Raw genomic sequence first — 13,573 nt, 5'->3', positions numbered from 1 at the left:
CATTCCAATGTTTATTTTTTATTGAAGTTGTAACGAAACGGTTCGTATCTTTCTAGTAGAAAATGTAATATCGGATAGATATTAACAGAACGCATATTGCTGTTCTTCCATTTTTGCTGAAATATTCCGGAAACTTTAAATTTTCAATCCCCATCTTCAACAATTTGTGACTGTTTGCTTTCATTTTCCATTTTGCTTACAATTTCTATAAAAAGTTTAAAAAAAAGATTATTGCACAGTTTTAGAAGTGCCAAAAAGGCAAGATACTGTGTAAATAATTTTGTTTCTTACCCTTTGCTGGATTAAATACACCATTTGTTTGTTCTCCGCATACAAAACATCTTCGTGATTTCCGATAGTGGTTGAGTGCACACTGCTCACAGAAGTAATGTTTACACCTACAAAAGCAAAACAGTTAATAATTGTAGTTTTCGTTGCAAATCCCTAAATTTTTCTGTTTCTGGTAAATTCTGAATAGAAAAAACACTTCAGTTGGTAGCAGCTGTAAGTTAAGCTAGAATATTTCCAAATACCTTGTTGATATCGGGTCTACAAAACTTTTTCTGCAAATAAAACATTTGAAAGGTAGCTCATCATCACTGTCGGAAACTTCCCAGTTTTCCTCCTGATTTCTTCCATAAGTTCCTTCAGTTAATTCGCGTTCAATTTGCCAGCCATGTTTGTAATCACTTCGATCGTGGAGAAATTTACAGGAATCTGAAAAAGGTAACATTTTTTAACGCATTGGTTTATATAAAGTGTGAAATTTTAATAACTAGCTTTTCTGTAGTAGTAGTAGTAGTCTGTCATAACTGTTGTAATTTTGTTTGGCATAACAGTATTTTCTTATTATATGCCTGGTAACTGTGAAGCATGAGGTGTAAAACAGGGCACCCATGTTATAACGACTTTATGTGCCCAACCACAAGAGAATGAATATGTTACACTCATCCATAAAAGAAATAAAACACGCAGTTACCTCCAAATCCACAAAATCCTGTTTCTTTATAATCTTTACAGATGTCTGGTTGATAATCCCACCTGACAGTGGCTCTTAAATGCTCTGGGGCACGGATGGGGCCTTTTCTTACCATTCCTGATGATGCATTTCCCAATGCAGTATCCTGAACAAAGACATTTTACTCAGGTTTGGTAAAGCTGTATTTTACAACATCTATATAGCCTGCAATATTTAGTGTATAGGTTAGGTTTACACAAATACATCATATATGAATAATCACCCACAAAGTAACATAAGTAGTAACTCATAAGCATGCACAAGGTGTATGAAACTAAACACTCATGTTATTACGACTGTTGTTTTCCCACCACTCGAGGATTAAGCAAGTTACATACATTCATTTATGGTATAGCTGTCATTTACAGTACAAACTACATAAATTTTGTTGTATATATTTAGAACATTAACCTTAGGTTTGATGAACTTTCTGTAACCAGCAGCTCCTCTGTAAACTTTGTCATCAGCTTCTCCAGATTTTAATTCCTCCTGCAGCTTCTGTGCTCTTTCAAACACAGCTTGTGCATCTCTATCTTTAGAAGTATCAAGCTCAAAAATTTTGGTAGCTCCCATGTCATCTGGACCACTTGCTTTCTGAGAAAAAAAAAGAAGTTAAGAATTGGTGTCAGGTTCATTGCTGCTACCGCCTACCGGTGTGTACATACGTGTCCTTAGGCAAGACACTTAACAGCATTTGCTCCAACCCAGTGATTACTAATGAGCTGTCTAAATTGTCAGCCATACAGATAAAAATAATCACCCATAAAGTTACATAAGTGGTAAGTTAGCACGAGGTGTATGAAACAGAACATTAATGACTCATGTTATGGCTACTCAAAGATAAAGCCACTTACATTCATTCATTTATCAAAAGACATAAGTTTGAGACAGAAAATGCATTAAAAGATGTTTAAAACACACATAAATGTACTTACAGCAGATTGTGTAGATTTGTATAACACAGCGATTGCTTTTGCCTTTTGATCACTTTCAGATGAACTGCTACTGCTGTACTTCACTTTTTTCTTCATCTTATTTGTCTGTAAATTACACATAAATGTAAATATTCGAAATTATTAAGAAATGTTAAAAGTACTAACATGGCCTATTTTAAGAATTATCATTTTGCTGCTAATTATCTAGCCTATTCATTGTTTCAATGATTTGATCTTTCGCTATTGTTTTCTAACACATAAAAAACTTATGTTATATTCTTACGCTCTGCTTCATATGGTTTAGAATTTGTCTTTTCTCTTTTCGAACTACAGCCGATTCTTCCTCACTGCTGGAGCTCGAATTATTTTTCTCGACAACTCTTCTTTGTGGACGTTTCCTCCCACCTCCCCGTTTCTATAAAACATGAAAAAGTAACTAAAAATGTAAATTTTTAGTTCATATATGGTTGTTCTATTTTATTCAGCACTTACAAATCCAGCAGCTTTTTTGAAACCCACATTTTCTCCACCTGCCGATGGCTCTGTGGACATTTTATTTTACTTTTTGTAAAATTAAACAAAACTAAAGACCTGAAACAAATTGTCCCAATGATTAATAGTCTTTTTATCTCACTTTCCAGTGCTTATAGGTCTCTTTATCTCACCTAATACGAAACGGAATCAACAAATGTTCCAATCTGAAATTTTTCAAGAGGGGGAATTTACCGAGTTTTCATATGCTGCGTCTTGCTTATTTACAAAGTACCGTACAAAGTTTAAACAAAATAATCATTCTTTGTATAAAACATATCCTATCTAAGCGATCTTTTTAAAAACAAACTGAGATATATTAATGGTAAACGTTGTTACAAAAGTGTTCCCCAATAGGCGAAACTAAGATTTCTATTACCGAACATTGCACATTTATCGGGACATTCCCTCATAAGAGAACCACATGTTGTTTAGTAAATTCTTAAATTTTTTTTGATATTACTCGCATAACAGCTGCACAAGGACGAAGTTATTGTTTTTCTCGTCTCGTAAGCGCGATGGGTCGTACGAGCCAGTTACCAGACAACTTACCCCAGCTGCAGAACTTAATAAAACGAGATCCGGAGTCGTACAGAGCAGAGGTAACTAATTAACTTTTAGATTGTTTCTCGTATTTCCGTTTACAAACTGTACATATTGATTTGTAGCTCGTGCCCGCGTTTACTATCCTTCGGTTACAGTCTTTACAGATTAGGCTAGTGAAAAGTGTTAGAGGTTGGTATATAGTTTAGGGTTACCGGTTATATGGGTTAATAATAATATTCAGGTTTCGGTCTTTATAGACCCCAACTAAAACAGTTCGGATCTTTTAAACAAATTCCATTCTCATCCCTGTACTTTGTTCCATAGTTTGAGCAACAATATCGGCGTTATGAATCCAATCTTCAAGTTTTTCTTCTCCAACCTTCAGAGGATGCGAAAAGTCTCTCAGAACTCACCATGTTTATTGGACAGGTATGTAGGCTTAACTAGGCTAGTAGAAAAATAATTTATGATAATTTCTGTTAAGTCTTGATTTTTTTGTGGAATGAATCAAGCTGTAAAAACTTTATAAGCGAGCACACATGTGTTGAGACATAGAAAACAATGTTATGGCTTATTTTTTTTGTGGGATGACCAGTGTTGTAACACTGGTGTCCTATTTCATGCATCTCAGCCTGTAGTAACCATTTTTTTGCATAGGTTGCACATTGTTACCCAGATGTAGTTGGAGAATTTCCTGAACAACTAAGAGAGATTTTGAAACGTCATGCAAGTGCTCTTCATCCAGAAATAAGAATGGTCCGTTATTTTTTTGCCCTTGTAGTATAGCCTAATCAATAGATGTTTTATTTTAATAGCTCATCTTGTATGATACTAAAGGTATGGTACCGACTGAGCCATTGAAAGAATATTTACATTATGCTTGGTAGCAGAAGTATAAGAATAGAAGTTTTTTATTCCTTTTTTTGCCAGAAACTTAATACCTTATATTTAAATTAATAATTTATTGCTATTTTAAAACTGTTTTTAACATTTTTTGCTATTTTAAAAACAGATGTTTTGTCGAGCCCTTATGTTGTTAAGGAACAAGAAACTCATTTCTCCCGCATCTTTGTTCGAACTCTTCTTTGAGTTGTTTCGATGTTCAGACAAACTACTAAGGAAGGTGATCAAATAAGTATTTATATAATTCTACTTTCTGATTAAATAACAGACTGCACTGACATTGGGGGAAATATACATTTACATATTTTTTATTTCACAATTCTATTAACAAATTAATATTCGATTAGTAAATTTTTGTACCTAGTTCAAACTGTATGTTACTGGAATACTTGCACGTTGGACAATATTGCAGTTCATTTTCAACAGCTAACAGACACAGCTTTTCTACGATTTGATATCTTTTCCTTTAAACAGTGTGTCAAGTATTTTATTCTTTTGGATACTAGTCGCCTTTTAATGGCTTTTGTGTTTGTTTCCATTATTCGTTTATTCCAAGTTAAACTAAAATGAGCAATTATTCCAACAGACGTTGTATAACTTTATCATACAAGACATTAAGAACCTGAACATTGGACATAAAGACAATAAACTGAATAAGGTTAGTAGGCTTTCAAATCTAAACAAAATATTAGCTGTCTCAATTCTGATGTTTAACTAAATTGTCTTTCATGTTTGGGTCAAGGAAAAATGAAAGACTGAAAAATGCAGGTAGCTCAAAATACTTGTATTAGTTCTAAGTTAAATCTTGTCCTTTTATGCGTCTATGGTCACATGGACGTTTAACATAAGAAAAGAGAATTCTAATCATTTTTAATGACTAAGTTGGGACAATGAGCCAACTCAAGCCTAAATTGTAATTACTCTGTCTCTGCCATGGGCCATGGCCTTACCAAAGTACTCCATACTGCACAAATATAAAAAATAATGAAACTAAATATAATATTAGAAAATATATACATATGGAATTGTTACAAAATTGCAGACCCTTCAAAACTTCATGTACACAATGTTGTCTGATAGCAACTCAATGGCAGCTAAGATGTCGTTGAATGCGATGGCAGAGTTGTATAATAGGAAGGTTTGGAATGATGCGAAAACTGTTAATGTCATCAGCACTGCATGTTTCTCCAAGTTTACCAAGGTAAAATGACATTTCTGACTTTTGTATGGTTTTAACTCTTACATGCCTATCTCTGGCAAATTGGGGTGTTGTTTTTTGAACCATATGCCCCAGCAGCTATTACTTTATCCTGCAGAGTATTATCAAATAACGTATTACTATATATATGCTCTTAAATAGAGTAACTTTCAAACAAAAGTCATAACAAAAAATGGCATTGGATTAAAGTCATTAAAATTGATTTGCATGTCTGTATTGTATTTTTTTTATAATATAACGGCATGAATATTTTCGGTACTTAAAATAGAGTGTATTTTCCTGTTGTGCTTACAGGTATTATCGGCTAGTTTGCGTTTTTTCCTCGGCCAAGACAAACAGGTTGCAGATTCTGATTCAGAAGCAGAGGAAGAAGGACCAAGTGCTAGGGATATTATTTTAAGGTAACGTTAAATCAAATACCAGTATATGTTGAATTTTTTACTTTATATTTTTTTTATCTTTTATTTCAGTGTCATAGTGTCTCTACACTTTTTTTGTAAAATTGCTTTTCCATTTTTCTGAACAGGAATGGAATCTGTTTAAACGATTTCAGGCATAAATTTTTTGCTCCACCCATATTACAGATCTAAATGCATTTTAAAATGTAGCGTATACTGTAATATTTAAGTAAGTGTTACTGAATCTATGGGCCTATGCGTTTTATAAAAACAATCTGGCTTAAAAAATAATTTAAAACTACAGATATATATAAATTTCTTCATTGAAATGTGAGTAAGTATATCTTATCACCCTATAACTCAATTGTTTAATTTAGGTTCGCAACAAAAAAGAAATCAACTCGTGCGAAAGCAAAACGTGACAAAGCATTGAAAGTGTTAAATAAACACAAAAGAAAAATGAAAAAACAAAACACAGATTTCTCTGCGATTCACCTCTTGCATGATCCACAAGGTAATATACTGGGACAAACTTTACAACTCTGTACAATTGATTTTTTATCTTAGCTGTAGTGACCATGTCTCTTTCGACCAATTAAATGTTAATCTGTTTTACCCGTAAATAAGCGTGTTTTGAGGATTGTGGTTTTGTTGCTATATCCTTTCTTTTTGTTTTACTCTCCAAAGGACAAACAAAATTACTAAAAAATTGCTAATACCATCCCATATGCTCAGGGTTTGTTGAGAGACTTTTCAAACAACTTCAAAAAACGAACGAAAGTTTTGAGATTCGTTTACTTTACATTGTTGTTATTTCAAGAATTGTTGGCGTGCATCAACTATTTTTATTTAATTTCTATCCTTTTATACAACGTTTCTTGCAACCCCATCAAAGAGGTAGGTACGGGTCTGTAGAAACTTGTATTTTTTTCTATTTTACCATTTTTCTAGGTGCTATAATTGCCTAATTTTTTTCATTTCTACCTTAAATAGGTTTCATTAGTTGTTAAAATTGTTTTTGTTTGTTTTTTTCCGATCCAAAAAAGTTCACTTTGTATAACTGAAAGAACTGTAAAACCAAGCAGACAACTAAAACATTTATAAATTCCAAGTTTATTTTCTCGTTCCTTTAATAATGATTGTTTCTAAATTTCCGCAAACCAGTAATCTGAAAATAAAATCTTTAACCAAAATATTGTTTCATTTATTTTCAGATGTCACGAAACTTTTGTTGGCTGTAGCGCAAGCAAGCCACGAACTTGTTCCTCCGGAAATAATAAGAACCATCATAATGACTATCGCAAATAACTTTGTCAGTGAAAGGAATTCAAGTGAAGTCATGGGAGTTGGGTGGGTAGTTGTTAGGTACACTTTCCTACAAGATCAAAAAAGTCATAAACAAAAAGAATCACCCATGCAGTTGCATATATGGTAGCTTGTGACATGCACGAGTTATATAAAACATAAGTGTTATAATGACTACCGTTGACTTGCCATGTCACGCAAAGATAAATAAGTTACATTCATATCTTATTTTTTCCTACTATTATATAATTCAACAGACTCGTGAGCGGGCGCAAGTAGTAATGACTGTTATTGTCACACCCCACAAGGATAAGTAAGTTGCATCCATTGATCCATACATTTATTTTACAGATTAAACGCTGTCCGGGAAATTTGTGCTCGATGCCCGTTAGCCATGACGGAAGACCTTCTGCGTGACTTAACGCAATATAAAACCCGTCACGATAAAGCTGTCACTTCAGCTGCTCGATCATTAATTCAACTTTACAGAAGAATTAATCCAACTATGCTGTTTAAGAAAGATAGGGTACCGTCACTCTATTTTAAATTATTGTTTTAATTTTTTTATTGTATGCATGTAGTGCAAGGGTCTTACCCTTTTTCCTTGCTGCACACTTTTAAAATCACCAGCCAATTCCCATACCTCCTTATAGAATTGCTTATATAGAGTAAACCTAACCAACCTTAATGATTCAGCATCTCCGTAACCCGTAGGAACATTTCTTGCACCCCTGGTTAAGAGACCTTGGTGCAGTGCAATCGTTTAAATCATTGGTACTGATAAACATATGTGTCCTTGGGCAAGACACATATTTGCCCCAACCCCATGGTCACTAATTTGCTCTAGGCCCCCTGGATATAATTTGAATTAAAATCATTTTTTTCTTAATTTCAGGGCAAACCTACAGAAGCCAGTACTGAACTACAAACTACTGAATACGGAAAACTTGTAGTAAAGGATTATATACCTGGAGCTGAAGCTTTGCCAGAAACCCCAGAAGTTGATGAAGACAACACTGTCCAAGGTAAACTAGGCTTATTCTATTATTATAAATGGTTTACCTCGATTGACATATCTTTTTTACTATATTAATGAATGAAGGTAACTTGTTTTATCTTGGCATGGCCGGAAAATGACAGTTGTTATAACACGAGTGTTCTGTTTCATACACCTTGTGCCAGCCTACGAGTTACCTCGTATGTAACTTTGTGTGTGATTGTTATTTCTATATGGGTGACAATTTAGACAACCAATTAGTGACCTGTTTATATTGAAACACTGTTTTCTTGGTTCCAGATGGTTGGGAATCTTGTTCTAATGCAAGCGACAATGATGGAAGTTGGAAGAATGTTTCTTCCGATGAAGAAGAGGTATTATTGTGTCTTATATTGACTACAATTCTACTAAATAAAAGTCATTAAAACCAACAACTTTATTCATAAAACTAGTTAAATTTTATTATCTAAGGTCTTGGCATTGTATCAAACAAATCTACAAATGTTGTAACTTTACTAAACTATTGCCAGAAAATCTCATTCAGACTTGTGTTATTAATATTTCCTTTTTCTTTTGTCTAAGATTCAGCCAGCAGCGGAAGATGAAACAGCAGGAATGGATCCTGAAGAAAAAATACAAAAAGCGCAAATTGTGAGCCAGATGAGACTTCTTACTCAAGAAGAGTTTCAAAGAGTACGAGCACAACAAGCATCCAAGGAAGTTCTTCCTGCTGCACGGAAGAGGAAAGTGGTGTCACTGGATTCAAAAGAAGAAAGGTATAAGTTTAGTCCTTTTATTTGATTGTAAAAAAAAGTTTTACCACTAAAGTTGCATAACTCGTGAGCTGTTATGTGTTGGAACAACTGTCCCCCTAAAAATTAATTATATCCATTATGCATGAGTGGTTTTGGATAAAAATACTTTATAACTGAATGAATAAATGTAACTTGTGTTATCCTTGAGTGGCAGAGCAACAGCTGTTTCAAAACAAGTGCTATGATTTCTCCACAACGTGCCCGCAACGAATTCCACCCATGTAACTTTCTAAGAATTTTTTTTTTTTTAATGTATGGCTGACAATTTAGAGAGCAAAACATGAAAGAAATGGTATTTTAATTCTCAGTGCTGAATTGGTTGCATTAAACGACATTGAACTTGTCCATAAAAAGCGACCACATGACCGGGAAAGTAGATTGGCCACTGTACTACGTGGGCGAGAGGACCGGGAAAAGTTCGGACGAAAAAAGGCGAAAATGGACCCGTTTGCTAGTACCACGAATAAGGTAACGTCACTTAAAGATACCCGTTTCAAGACGTTACCTAGATCTGTCAAACCTCGTTTTATGATTCACTAATAAGTCCGACAGCCACCGCATAAACGGAATGACTGTCATATCATCGTTTGCTTATGTTTATTATATTGTCACTGCGTTTGTATGGATGACAGGCATAACTTGTGCGCATTGTTTGTGTAACGATACCACTGAGTTTTGTAAATGCAATCACGAAAATCTCTTTTAAATTTAATGCACACAAGGTGACCGTAATCAAGAGGTTTTGAATTTAAAACTGCATATTAAATTACGAATACTATTTTCGTATTTTCAAAAAAAAATGTCTTGCTTGTTTTTTGCAAAGTAATATTTTAACAAAAATATCAACAAAATTTAATTAAATCTAAAACCTAAATATTTTTACAAAAATATCGAACATTATTTTTTCATCAAAACTACATCTTTCCACAGGAAAAACGTAAAAAGAAGCCTTTTATGATGGTTCGGGAAAAAATGAAGAAAAAGAAGTCCGGAAGATCTTTCCGAGAGAAGCAAATGGCTCTTCGCGCTGCACTTGTGAAACGAGCGAAGCGTTATAAGTGATGTCATCGGCCTATTGGTGCCGCGGGCCATTCCTCTGGTCGCCGTCACCGCCGGTTTTACACGCCCATACTGGCCTACAGTACGGTTGACCAGTTCCGGCGTTCACTTTTATTTTTGGGTGTTTCGGGTTCCGATAGTCAAGAGAAAGTAAAACCTAACGCCCGCTTCATAGGCATATAATTTTCCGGTTCATTGAGCGTAGTGGTAGCGATTTAAGCAGAAAATTTTAGACTACTATGTCAATATTTAAGAACGCAGGGCGCAGCGCAGTTTTTATTTTGTAGTCAGAATTTAACTACCTAAACTCTGATTCGCGCATTGGTAAAACTAGATGTAATTTTAAGTACTCAAAACAGCTGATTGTTGTTTATTTGGGAATCGAAATGTTAGTGTTCGTAGCTTGTAGCAAAAATAACTCGTCTCACTAATATCGTCACGCTGCATCGTCATATCAGTGACGCTTTTTCCTGTTCGGTCTGAGTAAGATACAACTGTCCGCGTGTCAAGAGAATTGTTAGTAACTGTGACAGTGCAAATCGTTACCTTATATGCAACTACTCAACTGAAAACTAATAGAAATAGTTTAGTGTTTAATTGTAAGCATGGCTACAAGCTGCGGGTTCGAATTCAAAGCAAAACACTTCTGGTATACAGACGTTGAAGCCGAAAAGTTTCAGAGAATTCAGGTTTGTTGATTTAACTTGCTTTGATAGAACTGACCTACAGCATATGTGTTTTGACAGTACAAGATTTATAACCGAGTATTTAGATAGTATTGTGGTAATATGTTAGTGAAATATAAAAAGTAACGTCACATTCTTTACCCGCTATATAGCTATAGGCATATCTGTTCTTTATTATTTTTTTTTTGTATAAAATACTTTTACCGTAGTGCATACACTCTTAATTATCTGCAAATATGATGTAGATAAAACTAAAGTATGGATTATGTAAAATGTCATTTAAAGTTTTTGGCAAACGTAAAGCTATAGGTAATTGTTATTTTTGGACGTAACAATTACATAAATGGACGTAATAATTGCATAAGTTCGTAAACGTTATGTAAGGTTCAACGTAACCTTTTGTTACCTGTCATTGAACCTAATTACCTTTTAACGTAATTACCACAGTCGAGTAACACGCTGCATAATTTACAGTGGACACCAAACAGATGGATTCACCTTGCTTACCGCGGCTTTATGTTCGCTTACACAATAGGCTGGCTTATCGGTGCGTATGTAGTTAACACAACAAGCACTGTATACCAGTTCATAAGCAATTGGACGGAAGTGGTGATGAACCTTTATTTTCTGATCGCATTTCTAGTGTCAATATACGGTGTTGCTACAAGAGGCAAAGCACCGTCTAAAGGTACTTTAGTAAAATTGCATATAGTAGGGTGGGGTAAGATGGGACACGTTTTCATTTTTTTTTCACTTTAACCGTGTCCTTACGACTTCAAAAGAGCGTTGATAATTGGGCCAAACACGACCAGAAAATATGGGATTTATGAGCCAACTGCATCCCATCTTTTCCCACTCTATTAAAACATTTTAAACGCACACAAAAGAGTTTGTAAATTAAAGCTTAATTTACAATAAAACATGATCAGTATTATTTGTAATATTGGTTTATAGTCATATCCGATATTTCCTGTATGTTACACCTTCATAAACGTATAGCGTTTAGAAAACAATAACAAATGACTTCCTTTTGCCGAATTTACGTTTTGTTTATGTTTTTTCAGTTTAAATTAAATGTAGCTTGTTTGTAGGCCCGCTGCGATGGTTCCATATCATAAACTGGTGGATGTTTAATGTAGCAACCGTGGCTGCATTTAATGTAACGATCTTCTATTGGGCTTTGATTGGACGAACACGGACAGCGGAACGAAATCTGCGACCTGTTACATTCCATTTACACGTCACTAACTCAATCCTCATGCTCATCGATATATTTATGGTTGCTTTCCCTGTCCGTCTCCTGCATTTCTTCTACGCCCCGTTATATGGAGTTGTGTATATTCTCTTCATGCTTATTCTACATTGGACCAACGTTAACTCAGCAATATATGCAGCCGTTAACTGGAGTACCAGCCCTGCTACCTCAGCTGGCTACAGCATTGCAGCGGTCATAGTTCTGCCTATAGTACTACATGCTATAGTATTCGGACTTTACCACCTCAGAGCATTAATCGCGAGAAGGACTGTTCTAAAAGGAGAGCAGTCGGGAGATGGCGCCACAGCGCAGTTTGGTGAAGTGGAATTGGGAAAAACTAATGCTGCTTTTGAACCATCGGACACCCCGAAGCCTGAAACAGACAGCACTGCGATGTAGAAGCAGCCTTATCTTACCCTTCGTATTTTTTAATACTTTAACCTATTACCGCGCATAGTATTATTCGTAATTTTACTCAATACCCGCACTCACAAAATCACCCCAACTGTGTTTTTAAATTAAAGACGAAATGAAAAACGTTTCATTTCCACCAAGAAACCCCACGTCCCATTTCGACTTGTAAATAATTTATTGTTCTATTCGGCGACCTTTACCTACAGCCGGTTATTGAATTGTTTTTACGGTTTCTTGATGCCCATTTTGGCGGCGTCTGTGGTGTAATTATGCCACATTTTTTCCTTGGTTTTCCCAACAACAGTGCTCGATAGCTGACGGTGTTCTTAATGCAATATTGATTGCGGTTAAGTATAAGTTGACCTTCCAAACCCACACCGGTTGTTACAGTTTTATACAAACTGCATCCTTTTGTACCCTTGATTTTTATTTTTGCGCAAAATACGTTATAATACAAAATTTCCCATACTACTCTTAAAATGCATATATATGTGTTTGTATGTACACCACTGTATACCTGCACGTTTAAATGAGTTTTAATGCAAGTTATCGTGGGAAAGCAACAGTACACTACATTATTAGCTCGGGGCGATAAAGCACTGGTGTTAATTGTTTCGGTGAGAAATTCTACTTGATTTACAAATTGAACAACGCTAGCTGCAGACTAATTACAGGGTTACATTCGGTTGTCCTACTTTTTGGCATAGAAACTTAGACAAAAGATAAGAATGTAAGGACTAGTTCAATTTAAACAAACGGTCGAGCCTGTACTTATGATACGAGGCAGTAACGTGTTTAAAAGTTAAATTTAATTCTGCAGTGAAGCAAGTTTTCAACATAGCTGTGTTACAAGATTACGACAAAATAAGCATTGTATAAGGTGAGGGGAGACGGGACACCTTTAGCATCCAAAAAAGTCAATGTGAGTCGTTGGGTGGATTGTACATGTTTTCAGTCTATTTTCTCGTCCTATTTGCTGGTAAAAAAACATTCAAGCAATTTTAAACCCTTATCTTTATGACTTTCATAGACCGTTGTTAACTGTTTAAATCACAGGGTCATCGGGTATTATGTTCTAAATGTGTCCCATATTACCCCACCCTGTAAACAACGAAACGCTTAGACCACAATTTGTAATGTATACGGTTATAAGAGTACAGGGCTCATATGAGCTTTAACGGAGGATGTATAACATTACCTGCTTAGCTATTGAAACATATATCGGTAGTTGGTATATTCATCAAACATTCATGCATTTTTGTGGTCGTGTATCATAGATTATAAAATACGATATAACATAGAAAGGAGTCTTAGTTATATTATATGAATTACATGTACTAGATATATGCTTTATGGTAAATGTAGTTTTGTAATTTACAATAACTTGTGATTTTGTGTTTGCGGTTACATCAGTTATGGCGATGCGGCATACTAGTTGAAGTTGTATAGCAATTTCATAAATACGGTGCGCGCTCTTCGCAAATAATCACCT

The 13,573-nt window shown here is 34.9% G+C and overlaps 3 protein-coding genes across 3 annotated transcripts; 2 read left to right on the top strand and 1 right to left on the bottom strand.

Moving 5' to 3' along the window:
• Nucleotides 1–10: 10 nt before the first annotated feature.
• LOC494419 (zinc finger protein 183) lies at nt 11–2,542 on the bottom strand. Its single transcript, NM_001032658.1, has 8 exons — nt 2,446–2,542; nt 2,237–2,368; nt 1,954–2,058; nt 1,430–1,612; nt 980–1,124; nt 534–717; nt 292–398; nt 11–205 (listed from the first exon to the last, which is right to left on the bottom strand). The coding sequence occupies exons 1-8, from the start codon at nt 2,503–2,505 to the stop codon at nt 144–146; spliced, it is 978 nt and encodes a 325-aa protein (NP_001027830.1). The 5' UTR covers nt 2,506–2,542; the 3' UTR covers nt 11–143.
• A 409-nt stretch (nt 2,543–2,951) lies between these two features.
• Nucleotides 2,952–9,909, top strand: LOC100179058 (protein SDA1 homolog). The gene is made up of 16 exons (XM_002127175.5): nt 2,952–3,086; nt 3,355–3,459; nt 3,688–3,786; nt 4,043–4,153; nt 4,520–4,591; nt 4,976–5,134; nt 5,447–5,553; nt 5,928–6,064; nt 6,286–6,447; nt 6,765–6,900; nt 7,207–7,381; nt 7,751–7,880; nt 8,153–8,226; nt 8,435–8,628; nt 8,976–9,135; nt 9,598–9,909. The coding sequence occupies exons 1-16, from the start codon at nt 3,003–3,005 to the stop codon at nt 9,727–9,729; spliced, it is 2,037 nt and encodes a 678-aa protein (XP_002127211.1). The 5' UTR covers nt 2,952–3,002; the 3' UTR covers nt 9,730–9,909.
• A 186-nt stretch (nt 9,910–10,095) lies between these two features.
• On the top strand, nt 10,096–12,565 carry LOC100181397 (protein rolling stone-like). The gene is made up of 3 exons (XM_002127094.4): nt 10,096–10,415; nt 10,887–11,100; nt 11,504–12,565. Exons 1-3 carry the CDS (start codon nt 10,332–10,334, stop codon nt 12,064–12,066), a joined length of 861 nt encoding a protein of 286 aa, XP_002127130.1. The 5' UTR covers nt 10,096–10,331; the 3' UTR covers nt 12,067–12,565.
• Nucleotides 12,566–13,573: the final 1,008 nt, after the last annotated feature.

Source organism: Ciona intestinalis, unplaced genomic scaffold (assembly GCF_000224145.3).
Source record: "Ciona intestinalis unplaced genomic scaffold, KH HT001131.1, whole genome shotgun sequence".
Classification (NCBI taxonomy): Eukaryota; Metazoa; Chordata; class Ascidiacea; order Phlebobranchia; family Cionidae; genus Ciona; species Ciona intestinalis.
Note: the sequence above shows the minus strand (reverse complement) of the source record. Positions and strands in the feature narration are given on the sequence as shown.